The 14,558-nt window shown below is 62.0% G+C and overlaps 1 protein-coding gene across 1 annotated transcript; it reads left to right on the top strand.

Moving 5' to 3' along the window:
• Positions 1 to 1,072: 1,072 nt before the first annotated feature.
• SHOX (SHOX homeobox) lies at positions 1,073 to 14,001 on the top strand. Its single transcript, XM_070463759.1, has 5 exons — positions 1,073 to 1,846; positions 5,550 to 5,758; positions 9,663 to 9,720; positions 9,824 to 9,912; positions 12,544 to 14,001. The coding sequence occupies exons 1-5, from the start codon at positions 1,567 to 1,569 to the stop codon at positions 12,787 to 12,789; spliced, it is 882 nt and encodes a 293-aa protein (XP_070319860.1). The 5' UTR covers positions 1,073 to 1,566; the 3' UTR covers positions 12,790 to 14,001.
• The last annotated feature ends 557 nt before the right edge of the window (positions 14,002 to 14,558 follow it).

Here is a 14,558-nt window from a genome sequence, read left to right as displayed (position 1 = left end):
CCAGATCGAGGTGCTCCCCGTGCGAACCCGACCTTGGGGGCTTCACTTTCTTTCCCACGGAAGGAAACGCTGGACGCCCAGGGCGCCCCGGATCCTGGGTTCTGGCTCACCGGCGCTTCGCAGGATGAGGAACTGACTCCAGAAAAATTGCAAAACGAACTCCTCCAAAACCCGTAACACTCCCCCACTCTGCCTTCCACCCCCCGGTAACCCCTCGTCCCAACTCCCTGGCGGAGGGGAAGGGCAGGTGGAAGGGGCCAAGAGGAGAGATGACAGAAAGCAAAAATAAAGGCGGGGAGGGGGCAGGAAAGTCACTTTATTTGCAGACGGAATTTTGCAGAGTGCATAGCTTGTGTAGCTGCCGGGGTTGCCAAGTGCATTTCGGATTGCAGTTGAGGAAAAGTGGATCTTTTAAAAGCACGTTATAGCGTTCCGAGAGAGGTAGGGTCTGGTCAGAAGAACCACGGCACAAGCAAAAAAAAAAAGAAAAAATACATGGATGTCTCCCCCCCGCCCCCAATAAATCTCTCAGACACCAGGCTGACAGCACTGCGCGAACAAGAAGGCTGCGTCGGTCCGGCGCCCCCAAGGACCGCTGTGTACGAACCGGTTCTCCCAGCGAGGGAGCCGCCGGCTTCTCCGCGTCTGGACTCGCGCGCCCGGGGCAGCCGAGGGCCGCAGGGTCCGTGACTCCGGCCCCTCCGAGGTCTCCGAGCCGCTCTGCCCAGCCGCCGCCGCCGCCGCCGCCGCGGAGACTCGGGCACCTACGTTCGCCCTTCCCCGCGCTTTCGGGATTCTCCAACTGTTCCCCGGATCAGGCCGCGCGCGCGCGCGCACACTCGCTCCGGCGGGCCCAGCCACGCCGTGCCCAAGCGCATCGCCAAGTTGGGGGTCAACTCTTCCCGTGGGATGGCTCATCAACGCCGCCGCCCCGGGGTCCCCTCAGTGGCGTCTCCGTGCGGCCACGCCCAGACGCCGCATCCCGCGGGGAACAGATTCGAGGAGCGAGGCTGCGGCGCTCTTCCCGGTGCCGGGCCGCCGAGGACGTCCTCGCCATCCCTAAACTCCTCCTGAGTTTCCTTTCCGCCGGCCATGGAGAGAACGCGGATACCTGTTCGCGGCGCTGGCGCTTTGCGCCCCTGCGCGCGCGCGCGCTCCCTCTCTCTCTCTCCACATCCGTCTCTCTCTCTCTCTCTCCCTTCAAAAACTTGATCTTTACCGCTCCACACCAAGGTGCCACAGACGCCAAACAGTGATGAAATCAAAAGAAAACCAATTGCCGGACTGGAGGTGGGGGAGAGATAGCGCCTCCGCGTGCGCCCGCCGCGGAGCCGCGAGCTGTAATTGCAGCCGACAGAGAGCGTTGGGGGTTGGGCGCAGAGGTAGCCGCGTATAAATAGTGAGATCTCAAATTGAAAGGCATAAATAACAGCAGGAGGGACCTGCCTTCACACGGACGGTCCTCTCCGCGCGCGGGAGGCGTGCGGACCACAGCCCGGCTCCTCGCCAGCCCCGCGGACCCCCGCGGCCCCCCCTCCGTTCCCACCCCCACACCCCCAGGCAGCCATGGAAGAACTCACGGCTTTTGTATCCAAATCTTTTGACCAGAAAAGCAAAGACGGCAGCGGCGGCGGCAGCGGCGGCGGCGGCGGCAAGAAAGAGTCCATCACGTACAGGGAAGTTTTGGAGAGCGGACTGGCGCGCTCGCGGGAGCTGGGGGTCTCGGAGTCCAACCTCCAGGACATAGCGGAGGCCGGCGGCCCCTGCCCGCTGCATCTCTTTAAGGACCACGTGGACACCGACAAGGACAAACTCAAAGAGTTCGGTTCGGGGAGGGCGGCGGAAGGTAAGCCGGGCCGGACGCAGGATCCGGGCCCCTCCCGGGCACGGCGCTTCCCGTGGCCACCGAGCCCGGCCGCCCGGCGTCTCGCTCGGCGCCGCGGTGGGCCCTCCGTTTCGCCCCCAAAACGCTGAACATTGACAGCCACGGCTCGAACGCAGAAGGGCCCGGCCGCCACCCGTCGCCAGGCTTTTTCGTAAGAAAGAAAGCGGCCGGAGAACCGAGGAGGCAGGGGCGGATGGAGGCGCTGGATCCGAGGGCGGGCGGCGGCGCTGAGCCCGCGCGCATCGCTTCCCCGCGGGGGGTGGGAGGCGTTGGCATTGGTTGCCAGCGGCAGGCCCTTTCCCCGCATGGAGAGCGAGCCGGGTGTTTGGGCGAGGGTAAGGCTGGCGGCTGCGCGCCCGTGTGCCCGCCGGGCTGTGTGTGCGCCCCGGGACGAGCCCCGGAGCTCTTTCCAGGCGCCCTTCGCCTGCCCGCTTCCCCCGCTAGAAATGGGTCGCGTGGGGGAAAGCGCCGGCCGGCAGGCGTCGGCCCCCTCCCTCGCCTCTCCGCCCCGGGCCCTCTTCGGGAGAACTTCCCCTTGATGTTGGCTGCCGCGGGGCCCGTGAAATTAAGACCAGCCCTGTGTCCGCAGTGGTCAGGGTCTGCGCGGGGCAGGAGGGCCCGGGGAGGCTCGGGAACCCCTTGCGCGCGCGGGCGCGGCGGCCCAGACCCCAGCCGGCAGGGCGCAGCGGGCCCTCCTGCAGGACCCTCATCCTGCGGCTTTTGCTGAAATCTCCGAAGCGTTTTGGCGCTGTCGTCGGCTGGGAGGGGAGGCTTGTTTACAAGGGTTCTCTCCGCGGGGCCGAGACGGTCCCCACCGGGGGCGGATTTCCCTGCAAACAGGGCAGCCGGCAGCTATAAATCAGAGGAATAAAACTGGCTGGATTTCTCAGCGGGGAGCGTTTGAAAGCGTTCTAAGGTCTATATTTCTCATGACAAAGCGAGGAGAAACAGAAGCTTGCCATATGGGGCGTGGGTCCCCGTGTCTTCCTCTTGCAGTGTTGAGAGGGGTCGGCATTAGCGACCCCTGGAAGGCCGTGGGCCCCACACCTCGCTGGGGGAGTCCCGGCAGGAGGGCTTCAAGGCTGGCCTTTGGAAACCTTGACCTTCGCGGAGGCAGAAGGCTGGCGGAGGCTTAGTTAGGATAAGCCCCGGACCCCTGAGAGTCCCCCAGCCTGGGTTCGGGATCATCTTACCTCTGGGGCTCACCCTCTGGCGAGGCCTCGCGCACCTGGCCGTGTAATTCCCACAAAGACGGTGTGCTTTGATGGAGACGTGACTGTCTGCCGGCCGGAGCCCCGGTCAAGGCCTACTTTTAATTTACAGTGCCTGGCGCCTGACCTCCTGGGCCCCTTCAAGGCTTCCCCCATCCTCCTTAAAGGCTGAATTCCCCCACTGCCGGCCTCCTCTCACCCCTGGACAGTCAGGACAGCAGAACCCTGGCAGTTGGCACCTGGAGAGAGGGCAGAGCACTACCGAGGCCTTTTTATATTCTGTTTTAAATAGACAGGAAGAGAAAGGGCTGTAAAAAGTGGAAGCGAGAAACATGGCAGTGGCTCCTCTCTTGTCTGGCTCTGCACACCACCCTGACCCCCCAGAAAGGCCGAGCCCCCCGGCCGAACTGGCAGGATGGAGAGGTGGGAGGCACTGGGGTCTGGAGAGACACGGAGATGCTGGGCGCCCGGATCGCGTGTAACCGCTGGGCCTGTGGTTTCTGCAGAGCCTGCCCTGCGGAAGGCTGCCTCTGCAGGGCTGCCTTTCAAGGCCAGCCTCTCATTCTAGGGTCAAGTCCCTGGGGTTCAGGCTTAAGACAAGTGCATGACGAAGTCAAGGTGGGGCTGCTGCTGGGAAAGGGATTTTTTCCCCCGGTGGTGGAGGAGCAGGGCATCCTTGGCAAGGCATCCATCTCAGGAGGTGAGAGGGCCTTGGGTGCCCAGGAGCCTTGAGGAGAGACGTTTCAGGACCTCAGTGCTAGTGAGCATCTTCGGAACCCCCGCTGGGGGACAGGCTGGCTTCACTGATTTCTCCCCTGGCCCCAGGGAGAATTTGAGCCTTTCCCCCTTTGCAAGTTTCCAGGCTCACGGCTTCTGCAGCGCGCTTGTGGACTCTCTTCAGAAGTCGTGGGAGCCCAGACTCTTTGGAGAGACTTTACGGGAGGCCACTGTCTTCTCCTTGGCCCAGAGGGGACATCTAATGAGGGCGTTGGGAGACCTTTCTGCCTGTACCCCCCGTAGCCCCTATGATCAGAGGAGAAAGCACACAGGCCGCTAAAATGTTGTTGTTCACTCTTTACAACCCCATGGACCGCAGCACGCCAGGCCTCCCTGTCCATCGCCATCTCCGGAGCTTACTCAAACATGTCCATTGAGTCGGTGATGCCATCCGACCATCTCAGCCTCTGTCGTCCCCTTCTCTCCTGCCTTCAGTCTTTCCCAACATCAGGGGTTTTGGCTTCCACCAACTCCGAGACTGGGGAACCAACTTTTATTTTCAATCCCTGAGTTTGGTGTGGGCCTGCATTTCCTGGACGTGGAAAGGAGAGGTGTCTGGGTTAGAGTCTGGTTGATCCTGACCTTACTGCCCCCTCCCCCAGCAAATACGGATGCTCCTGTAATTTTTGGACCGAAGAGAGTTTGCACTCCTGGCGTCCTGCTGGGGCGTGAGAATGCGTCCGAGAGATCGAAGGGCAAAACAGGAAGTCGAAACTGTGCTCTTGGGGGCACCCCTAGACGCCTTCCTGCGTCCCTTAAGATACGGCTTGGCCTTCTTGGGAGGGCTTCCCTGGTGGCTGACATTTAAGAATCCACCTTCACTGCTGGAGACCGCGGTGTGATCCCTGGGTGGGGAAGATGCCCTGGAGGAGGGCATGGCAACCCACTCCAGTATTCCTGCCTGGAGAATCCCATGGACAAGAGGAGCCTGGCGGCTACAGTCCATGGGGTCGCAAAGTCAGACACGACTGAGCGACTAACACTTCTCTTTTTTCTTTGCTTTCTTGATCGGAGGGAGACGACGTCTGCCCATCGCCCCACTCTGTGGCGACCTGAAGGAGGCTCTGGCCCGGCTGGAGCAGCCCCTTGTCCTGCCGGGGTCGGTGGGGGACAAGGGTTCTCCCGGGCCTGGAGCCCCAGCCAGGCTGGGCTCTCCCTGCGCTGTTTGCGGGAGCCGCCGCCAGGGGCCCCGTACTTGAGCGAGTCTGCCTATGTGTGTTTTAACTTAATAATAACACCCCATTCCCTTTCCAAAAAAAGAGAGGAAGGGTGTGTGTGTTAGGTTCTGTCAGTATGTCAACAGAGGCGAAGTGGATAATTGAGGAAAGTATTCGGAGATCAGGCCAGAATACACCAGCCAGGCCGGGGTTCGGAGTCAGATACAAAAGAGCGCGTCTTGCCTGCGAGTTTGCTTTATCTGCTCCACGCAGCTTTGCGTCAGGGCGCGTTGTCCGCCGAGGCCCTGCGCCCCGTGGGCCCACCCAGCGTTCGGCCACGTCGAGCCGAAGCTTCCCGGCGCGCGGCCTGTTCGCGGCGCGCGGGGCCGGTGTTCCCAGCGCGCGGGACCGGCGGGAGCCGGAGGAGGGTCTCTGCGGGGGACCCGGGGGTCTCGGGCTGGGGATCTCGGGCCGGGGCGCGCGGGGGGCCTCAGCGCTGTGCCCTCGGCCCGCTCGTAGGTCTCTACGACTGCAAGGACAAGCGCGACGACGTGAAGTCGGAGGACGAGGACGGGCAGACGAAGCTGAAGCAGCGGCGCAGCCGCACCAACTTCACGCTGGAGCAGCTCAACGAGCTGGAGCGGCTCTTCGACGAGACGCACTACCCCGACGCCTTCATGCGCGAGGAGCTCAGCCAGCGCCTCGGGCTCTCCGAGGCGCGCGTGCAGGTGAGACCCCGGCCCCCGGAGCGCGCCCTCTCGGCCCGGGGCTGCCGGCGCCTTTCCAGGAGCGCGCGGCACCCCGGGGCTGGGGTGGGCGTTCGGAGGCTTCCCCGAGGCCTCGCGCGCGCCCGGCCTGGCAGCCTCGCCCTCCGCCTCTCGGTGACTGAGGCTCCTGCCCGCGCGGGGCCGGATTAGCCGGAGCGCCGGGCGGGGACCGGGGAGGGGGCGCGCAGGGGCGGCGACGCGGGCGCTTGGAATTGGTGGTGTCCCCATCTGGCGAGCCAGCGGCTGCTGGGGGCGGGGGGTGCTCCTGCGCACGTGCGCGGGGGAGGGGGCGCTCCCGGATGGTTTCGCTGTTTGTTTCTGCTTTTTTTTTTTTTTTTAACCTCGGGGTTGCTGTACACGCGGAAGTGAAGCGGACGAGTTTGTGGACGGGGGAGGGTGGTAGAGGCCCCCGGGCAGACCGCTCCCCTCTGCAGGCGCTGCCGAAGGTCGGGCCTGCCCGTCGTGCTGGGCTTTTCCGGCGGCGCTGACGGTCCCGGGCAGGACACCAGAGCCCGAGAGGAGGAAAGGAGGGTCACGGTCCCTGGGCTCCGGGGACTGGTTATTTAAATAAATGGAATTAATGCAGCCAGCGGGGGGAGGGGCCGAGGACAGCCGGGGCTTTGAAAGAACGGCTTTCCCGTTGCTGTAGCATCAACGTCTTTAAACGCGACTGGGCTGAGATTGTACGCATGAAACGAAAACACGGGAGGGTTTCAGAGACTGTGTTTTACAAAAGCTTTCATTTGGGGAGCGGGGCGGGGGGCGGGGGAGGAGGAAGGTGTTTGCATTCTATCTCCATCCCTTTTCCTCTCTGCCGCCGCGGTAACTGGGATTGCTTGGGCGGAGATGCCGCAGCCCCCCCAGCGTGTCCAGGTTTCTCCGTGTCCTGACGCGGTGATGCTGCCCGCATCCCTGGGACCGCGGGCGGGCTGGCTGGGGGGGACTGCGTCCCCGAGCCAATTTGTCCCGGCGTCTGTGGCCGAGGCGAGGAGGGGCGCGCGGCGGTGAGGGGGGTACTCCTGGCCACCTTTCTCCGTGAAGATGGATGGGGCTGCCCTATATAAATTAATGAAAAGATTAAACTTTTGCTGAAGGGGACATCAACTTTTATGTCATTTCAGAGCCTTTCTGCCCGGGATCTGTAATATCTCCCAGGCCTTGATGTACTGTTTCTATAAAAATAAATTACTTGTAATTTAATTCCGCACTATTTCTTTCAGTAGTCTATTACTGAATAGCACCTTCGCAGGAGAGACCGAGTTGGCAGAAAATTGCTTCTTGGGCGGCTACAGATCTTGAGAAAAGCCCGAAAAAAAAAGAAAAATAAAAAAAAGGTTGGGGGGGGCGGGAGGTGGGAAAACGGGAAAAGTGAGGCGCGCAGGCCTATTGATCCGGAGTTGGATTAAAATTTAACGATTGTAAATAATAATAAAAATAAACATGGGAATAGAAGAAAAGAAATAATTTCCACTTGGCCACGGGGAAAAGCATCGTGTAATAAAGAGAAGGCAGAAAGTGGTCATAAAAACCAATTAGTTAAAACTCGGACCCTGCTGTGCCAAGCCAAGGGGGAAGGTGGACTCAAAAAGGAAGGGCCGAAAATGCACTATATTTTAATCCTGAGTCTGAACTGTTGGGTAATCCTTTTCCGTACAGGCTGTCCTCTGTTGTTAGAGGATAGTGTTTCAATTTAGAGTGGAAATTTGCTGTAAATAAATTGAAGACCCTTTGGAAGCTGGTCCTTATTAACCTTTTATTTTTAGTGTTGTACTGGAAAACTCATATCACCCAGCTGTCAGGGTTATAATCGAAAGTTATGAGACCACGGTGAGGCGCGGGCGGTAATTTAATTACGACAAATATCTTTGGGTTTATGGCGCAGAGCTAAATTAAATGTCATTATTCACTGTCTGTAATGGAAATCAAAAGGAAATCAGATTACAGCATTTGTGAGAGAAATCAGCCAGTGATCCTTAATGAAGAAATAACTGTCTAAACCACTGTTGTGTGCTTTACTTAGCATATTCAGGACTAATTGGAATTGATCGTGAATCACCCCAAGACTGATTTATTACCGCCGAACGCAGTGGCTAATTCATCACTTTTATTCTCCAGTAATCTTATTTTTTTTCTTCTTCTTCTTTCCCCGTGCTGAAGGGAAAGTGAGTTTTCTTTCTTAGGTTTAAATAGGATTCTGTTTTCGGGGAAAAAATGCCCTTGGTGGTGGTGGTGGGGGTGGTTCAGAAGTCTCGTGTCTGGCTCCGAATTTTCACATCCTTTCCTGAAGATGGCTGGGTTCCGGACCTCAAGGAGACGGCAGTGTCCAGGAAGGGTCGGAAACAGAGAGAGGTCCAGTCCCAAGCTGAGTGCAAGGCGGCGGAGATTCGGGGCGGTTCGCGGGTGGGGAAGGAATCGGAGTGCAGGCTTTGGAAATGCAATCTGGATTTGGGAATCTCCACGTCTTGAGAGGGCGCACATTTTTGGAAAATTCTTTTTGGAGCAGCGGGGCATCCAAATTTGCCAGGCTCCCTGCAGTGTGGTGGGGTGAGTTTTCCCAGGCTTGGGGGGGGGGGGGTCAGTTCTGTTAGGACAGGCTCGTCCTAGAGGATGGAAAACGGGCCCTTAAGAGGCTGCGAGGGAGAAGTTCAGGTGTCCTGCAGTCCAGGCTATTTGCAGCCTCCATGGGAGCTGAGGTGTTCCTGGGCAGGGTGGGAGACAGGAGTGGCCCCAGGCCCTGTCACAGGAAACCCAAGTTCCCCCCAGAGGTGGGGCATGGCCCAGTCATCGTGGGAGATCCTGGAGCACCCCAGAGGGGGCAGGGTGAGGGACGCTGGAGGGGAGTCTGGGAGAAAGTCAGGAAGGAAAACAAGTGCTGAGGAACCTAGACGGAGGGAAAGGCCTGGATGCCTTCTGCATGGGGCTGTTTGCAGGGAGGGGGACAGTCGGTGCGGGCGAGGGCTGGACAGGGCATAGGGGTGGCGTGGGGCTTTACACCCCAGTCTTGTCAGGCCTGTGATGCTCGCTGGCCTGGGAAGGGTCTCAACACCCTTGCAAGAGATTAGGAGCCCCTCCAGTTAACATTTCTTGCACCTGAAGTCCGGGGCCTGCATTTTGTGGGAGGGGCGTGTGTGCACCCAGTCTTTGGGAATCAAGGATGGTCATGACTCTGGGATGTGTAGCTGGGACCCTCCAGGCTTCCAAGGAGGGGGAGGGTGCCTTGGAGGACGCGGAAGTTCCTGGACCCCAGAGCTTGATTAGGGAGGAGGCTGGTCAGGAGGAGGTGGAAAGTCGGGGTGGAAGGTCAAGGTGGACCAGTGGGCTGACTGGCTGGAGTGGGGGCTGCCCACACGAAATGACAGGAGGTTCTCCACGGCCACCCGAGGACCCTCTTGGGCTTCCCTGGTGACGCAGGTGGTAAAGAACCCGCCTGCCAATGCAGGAGCCCCGGGTTCGATCCCTGGGTGGGGAAGATCCGCTGGAGGAGGGCATGGCAACCCCAACTCCAGTATCCTTGCCTGGAGAATCCCGCAGACAGAGGAGCCTGGCGGGCTGCAGTCCACAGGGTCACAGAGTCAGACAGGACTGAGCGACTCAGCACAGCGGAGGACGCACCTGCCCGCTTTCCGTTCATGGATGCTAACTCTCTAGCCCCACTTAGCTGAGGACACTTGGCAGCCGCAGGTGCCCCGTTGCGCTGGGTCTGGGGAGACGGGGGCAGCGGAGGAAGGCCTTGAGGGGGCCCACAGGCAGCTTTGGGGGTGGGGGCAGGAACCCCAGGCGCCTTGCACAGCCCCCGGCATCCTCTGGAAAGCAGGCTTTGCCTGCGCTCACGACGGGGGTGCACGTGTGTCCGCCCCGCCCCCAGGTTTGGTTCCAGAACCGGAGAGCCAAATGCCGCAAGCAGGAGAACCAGATGCACAAAGGTGGGTGCGGGGGAGGGGGGCGGCGGCAGGGCGGAGGACGGAGGCGGGGGCGGCGGGGAGGCCGCGGGCGCGGAGGACTCACTTCTCTCGTGCTCGCTCGCAGGCGTGATCCTGGGCACGGCCAGCCACTTGGACGCCTGCAGGGTGGCCCCCTACGTGAACATGGGCGCACTGAGGATGCCTTTCCAACAGGTAGGTCGGTTTCGTCTTTACTTCTCCCCCAGGGGCGCCGCCGCCGCCTCTAACCCGCCCCGGGGGAAGAAAGAGGAGCCACTTTTTGTGCTGTGAACCCATTGTGCTGCGCCGTGTGCGTGGTTACACGGTCCTGTCCGACCCTTTGCAGTTCTACGGACTGCAGCACGCCAGGGTCCTCTGTCTGTGGGATTTCCCAGGCAAGAACACTGGGGAGTGGGTTGCCATGCCCTCCTCCAGGGGATCTTCCCCCGCCAGGAATCGAACCCGGGTCTCCTGCATTGCAGGCGGATCCTTTACCACTGAGCCACCAGTGAAGCCCTGTAAACCCGTTGGTGCATATTAACACCACGCTATAAAACTCCCGAGAGTTCCCTTTGGGGGACGACAAGGACAGAAAGCCAGACACAATTGGTTTTCTTTTTTAAGGAAAGTCAGAGGGGAAAATGCTACCCACCCCGGAAGCGCCGGGGACGGAGCAGGTGTTCGAGGACCTTTTCCTGCAGCCAGCCCGGCCTCTCTGCATCTCAGAGTGGGGGGGGGGGGGGGGGGCAGTGGTCCTTGCCCCCTGCACCTCAGAGTTGGGGGGGCGCGGAGGGGGGAGTTCGCCCAGCTCCCAGCAGCGCAGGCGGTCCTGTGCAAGGAGGGGGGCAGCCGAGAGGTCGGAGGACAGAGACCTTCGGAGTCCAGGTGTCCCACGGGCCGCGCCACCGCCCCTGGCCTGGAGCAGCCTCGGGTGGGTGGCGGGAGCCGCGTAGCCGGATCTGCAGGGGGAGCTGGACTAGAGCGGCCCCCCCCCCCCCCCCCGCTGCTGCGGGAGGGGGCGGGACCCAGCGTGGGGGTGGGGGCGTGCACGATGGTGGGGGGGCCGTCGGGGGGCGGGGACTCAGCGTGGGGGGCGTGCACGCTGGTGGGGGGTGGCCCAGCGTGGGTGGGGCGTGCACGCTGGGGGGCCGGGCCCAGCGTGGGGGGTGGGAGTGTGCACTCCCGGGAGCGGGCGTCGGGGGTCCTCTGGCCCTGGGAGCAAGCAGGACACGCCTGGGGGTTGTCTCTGCGCCCCTGGGCGCTGAGGGGCGAGAGGGCTGTGGGTCTGACCTGGCTGCAGGGTCGTCTAGGCGTGACAGCGTGGGAGGCCGTCTCGCTAAGGAGGGTCGTCCAGGGGTGACACTGGGGGGGGGGGGCGTCTTGCCATGGAGGGTCATCTTGGGGTAACACGGCAGGGGGTCGTCCAGGGGTGACGGGGGGAGGGGCATCTAGGCGTGAGAACATGGAGGACCGTCTCACTATAGAGGGTCGTCCAGGGGTGACACCGTGGTTTCGGCCGGAAACTCCCGTGGGGCTGAAGGCAGGTAGGGATTCCGGGTTGTGGGCCTGGGAGGGGTCGGCCCCCTGCTCGCTCAGACCCCGCCCCCAACCTCCAGGCCGGGGCCCACCGCCCCCCCCCCAGCCCCAGGCCTGTAACGGCCCCTGGCTATTACAGGGGCAGCTGCCCAGGCGTGGGGTCAGCGTCGGGCCTTCTGAAATGAGGTCATGGCAGCTCGAAGTCTTGGCTCTGCTCTTTATGGAAGTGGGTGGCCATCCCCTATTTCAGGGCATCTTCCCGGCCCAGGGAATCTTTGCGACCCAGGGACCGAGCCCGGGTCTCCGGTATTGCAGGCACATTCTTTAGCATCCCAGCCACCAGGGAAGCCCGTACAAGTTGGAACTTTGCTTGGCATTTTTTTTTACAAAATGCCGTGGCTCAGACGGTAAACATTCCTTTGGAAGATTCTGATACTGGTCTGTGGGAAGGGGGTGTGTGTTTGGGTGGGGGAGGCCTGAGCTATAGGTGGGACCCTGAGTCCAGGGGCACCTCAGACAATCAGCTAGAGTCGGGTGAGGAGGGGGTGTCAGCTGCGGTGGGCCCGGGAAACTGTGCAGATCCCCCAGCTCCTCAGGGTGGGAAAGCCCCCCCTCCCCAAAACATCCAGTGACTCCCATCCAGACATCAGGTGTCCAGAGAAGAGTGGGTGGTGGTCCCCTGGTGGAGGGGGGGTGTCCCCTGGGCTGGGAGGTGGTCCTCCTGGTGGGAAAGCGCCCCCCCCCAAGAACAGGCAATGACTCCCGTCCAGACACAGGGTGTCCACAAGATAGAGGGTGGTGGTCCCCTAGTGGGGGGAAGTGTCCTCGGGGCAGGAAAGCCCCCTCCCCAAAAAAGCCAATGACCCCCATCCGGAAATCGGGTGTCCAGAGGACAGTGGGTGGTGCTCCCCTGGTCTGGGGGGTGGTCCCCTGGTGGGTGGTCCCTTGGTTAGGGGTCGTCCCCTTGTCTGGGGGGCGTCCTCAGGGCAGGAAAGCATCCCTCAGAACAGGAAATGACCTCCATCCAGACGCTGGGTGTCCACAGGACAGTTGGGTGGTGGTCTCCTGGTAGGTGGTGGTCCCCTGGTGGGTGGTCCCTGGTGGGTGGTCACTTGGTTAGGGGTGGTGCCCTGGTCTGGGGAGGGGTCCTCCGGGCAGGAAAGCGCCCCCCTCCCCAGAACACGCAGTGACCCTCATCCTGACACTGGGAGGTGGTCCCCTGGTCTGGGGGGTCCTCGGTGCGGGAGAGCCCGCCCCCAAGTCTTGACTGCGCTCGGTCTCCCATCCCAGGTCCAGGCGCAGCTGCAGCTGGAAGGCGTGGCGCACGCGCACCCGCACCTCCACCCGCATCTGGCGGCGCACGCGCCCTACCTGATGTTCCCGCCGCCGCCCTTCGGGCTGCCCATCGCCTCGCTGGCGGAGTCGGCCTCGGCCGCCGCCGTCGTGGCCGCCGCGGCGAAGAGCAACAGCAAAAACTCCAGTATCGCCGACCTGCGGCTGAAGGCGCGCAAGCACGCGGAGGCCCTGGGGCTCTGACCCGCCGGCCCGCCGGCCCCGCGCGCGCCCTGGGCCCCGCCGCCCCGTGCGTCCGCCCGTCCACCCGTCCGCGGCATCTGCACTCGACCCCTCCGCTCCCCGCACCGCCCCCCGCCCTCCGCCTCGACGGGCAGCACGGACACCCCGGGGCCGGGGCGCAGCGAGCTCCCCGCCCCGCGAGGGGACGTCGGGGAGCGCAGGGCGCCTCCTGGGCCTCGCGGAGACCGTCGCTGGGGCGGGAAGAGCGAGCAGGGGACGGGTGGACCACCCCACCTCGGCCCCTTCTTCGGGCGGTCCGTGCGTCCTGGGACGACCCTCGGCCACGTGGAGCTGCCCTGCGTCCTCGCCTGCGGATGCCACTCCCCACCCTGTGCATGCGGCCTCCGCCACGCGCCTTTCCAAGAGCTCACCGTCTAGGAAACAAAAAGATCTGGGGTGGTCTCCTCTGAAGATGCCAACGTTTGGATGCGCGCGGTTTTATTCACTGCCACGGACGGAAAAGTTTCATCGGAGAAGGAGCTACGGGACGCCCACCCCCCCGCCCCAACCCCCAGTGTGGATTTCAGTGTGGACTCGGGCATTCGGAAGCAGGGACTCCCTCCTGGGCCGGCCCGCGCACCCACCGTCCCCCTACCCTTCGCCTGAAAGGTAGCAATAACGAAGCGCATTTGACACGGCCTGGCCAAGGTGATGCTGGTCACCGGGGACCTCAGGGTGTCAGGCTGGGACGGTTCCGGGGAGGGCCGGCGGCCTGACCGCCCCCCTCCCCCCATCGTCCTGCCCGCGTTCGGCCCCGCCCGGCGCGCCAGATTCAGGATTCCTTGGCCGCACAACAGGCGACTTGATAACTTTCCCCCCAGTCTTTTCAATTCCCCCTCGAATGGACACTCTGGCTGTTCTGCAGAATCCAGATGCGGAAAGGACTTGCAATCGGGACAGAGGGGCACGGTGGTTTAAGGTGTAATAACTGGTGAAGCCTCCACGCTAGTGACATGCAGTGACCTGCAGGAAAGTGCAATATTGTAAATATGATAGATTTAAAAAAAAAAAGAAAGCTGTCCACTCTTGACCCTGTCAGCTCCGGACTTTGAAGGGCATTACCTCCGCGCCCCCCGCCGCCACCTCTGCCTGCTGCGGGCCCAGTGCCAGGATGCCCGGGGTGGGAGGGGAGCGCTTCCCCGGTGGTGGGAGTGAGCTGGGTGTGGCTTCAGACGAGAACCCGGGTGGGGGTGGGGGGTGGGGGCGCCAGGAAGTGAGGGCGGGGGAGGGGCCGAGCTGTTTTCTGGGAAGCCGCCTCCAGGCAGGCAGTTTTAAGAGTTTTTTTTTTTTTTAAAAAGGGGCTTCCTTGGTGGCTCAGTTGGTAAAGAACCTGCCTACCAGTGCAGGAGATCCGGGTTCGGTCCCTGGGTGGGGATGATCCCCTGGAGAAGGGCGTGGCAGCCCACTCCAGTATTCTTGCCTGGAGAATCCCATGGACGGAGGGGAGCCTGGCGGTCTACATACAGTCCATGGGGTCACACACAGTCCAAGATGACAGTGTGACTCACTTTCACTTTTCTAGGGGTAGCCAGGTCTAGCCTTTCTTTTTTTCCCTCCTGTCCATGGATTTCCCCTCTCTGCCCGTTGTGTGAACATCAGACAGCTATCTGTCTTAGCGGGTCAGGGGCGTGGGGCATAGTCGCGTGATGTATCCAAACCCAAAGTGTTGAGGTTCCCAGGTTGAGTTAGAGGCGATGGGCTTTGCAAGTGCTGTGTGAGATTGGGTTGAG

Source organism: Odocoileus virginianus, unplaced genomic scaffold (genome assembly GCF_023699985.2).
Source record: "Odocoileus virginianus isolate 20LAN1187 ecotype Illinois unplaced genomic scaffold, Ovbor_1.2 Unplaced_Contig_6, whole genome shotgun sequence".
NCBI classification, from domain to species: domain Eukaryota; kingdom Metazoa; phylum Chordata; class Mammalia; order Artiodactyla; family Cervidae; genus Odocoileus; species Odocoileus virginianus.
Note: the sequence above shows the minus strand (reverse complement) of the source record. Positions and strands in the feature narration are given on the sequence as shown.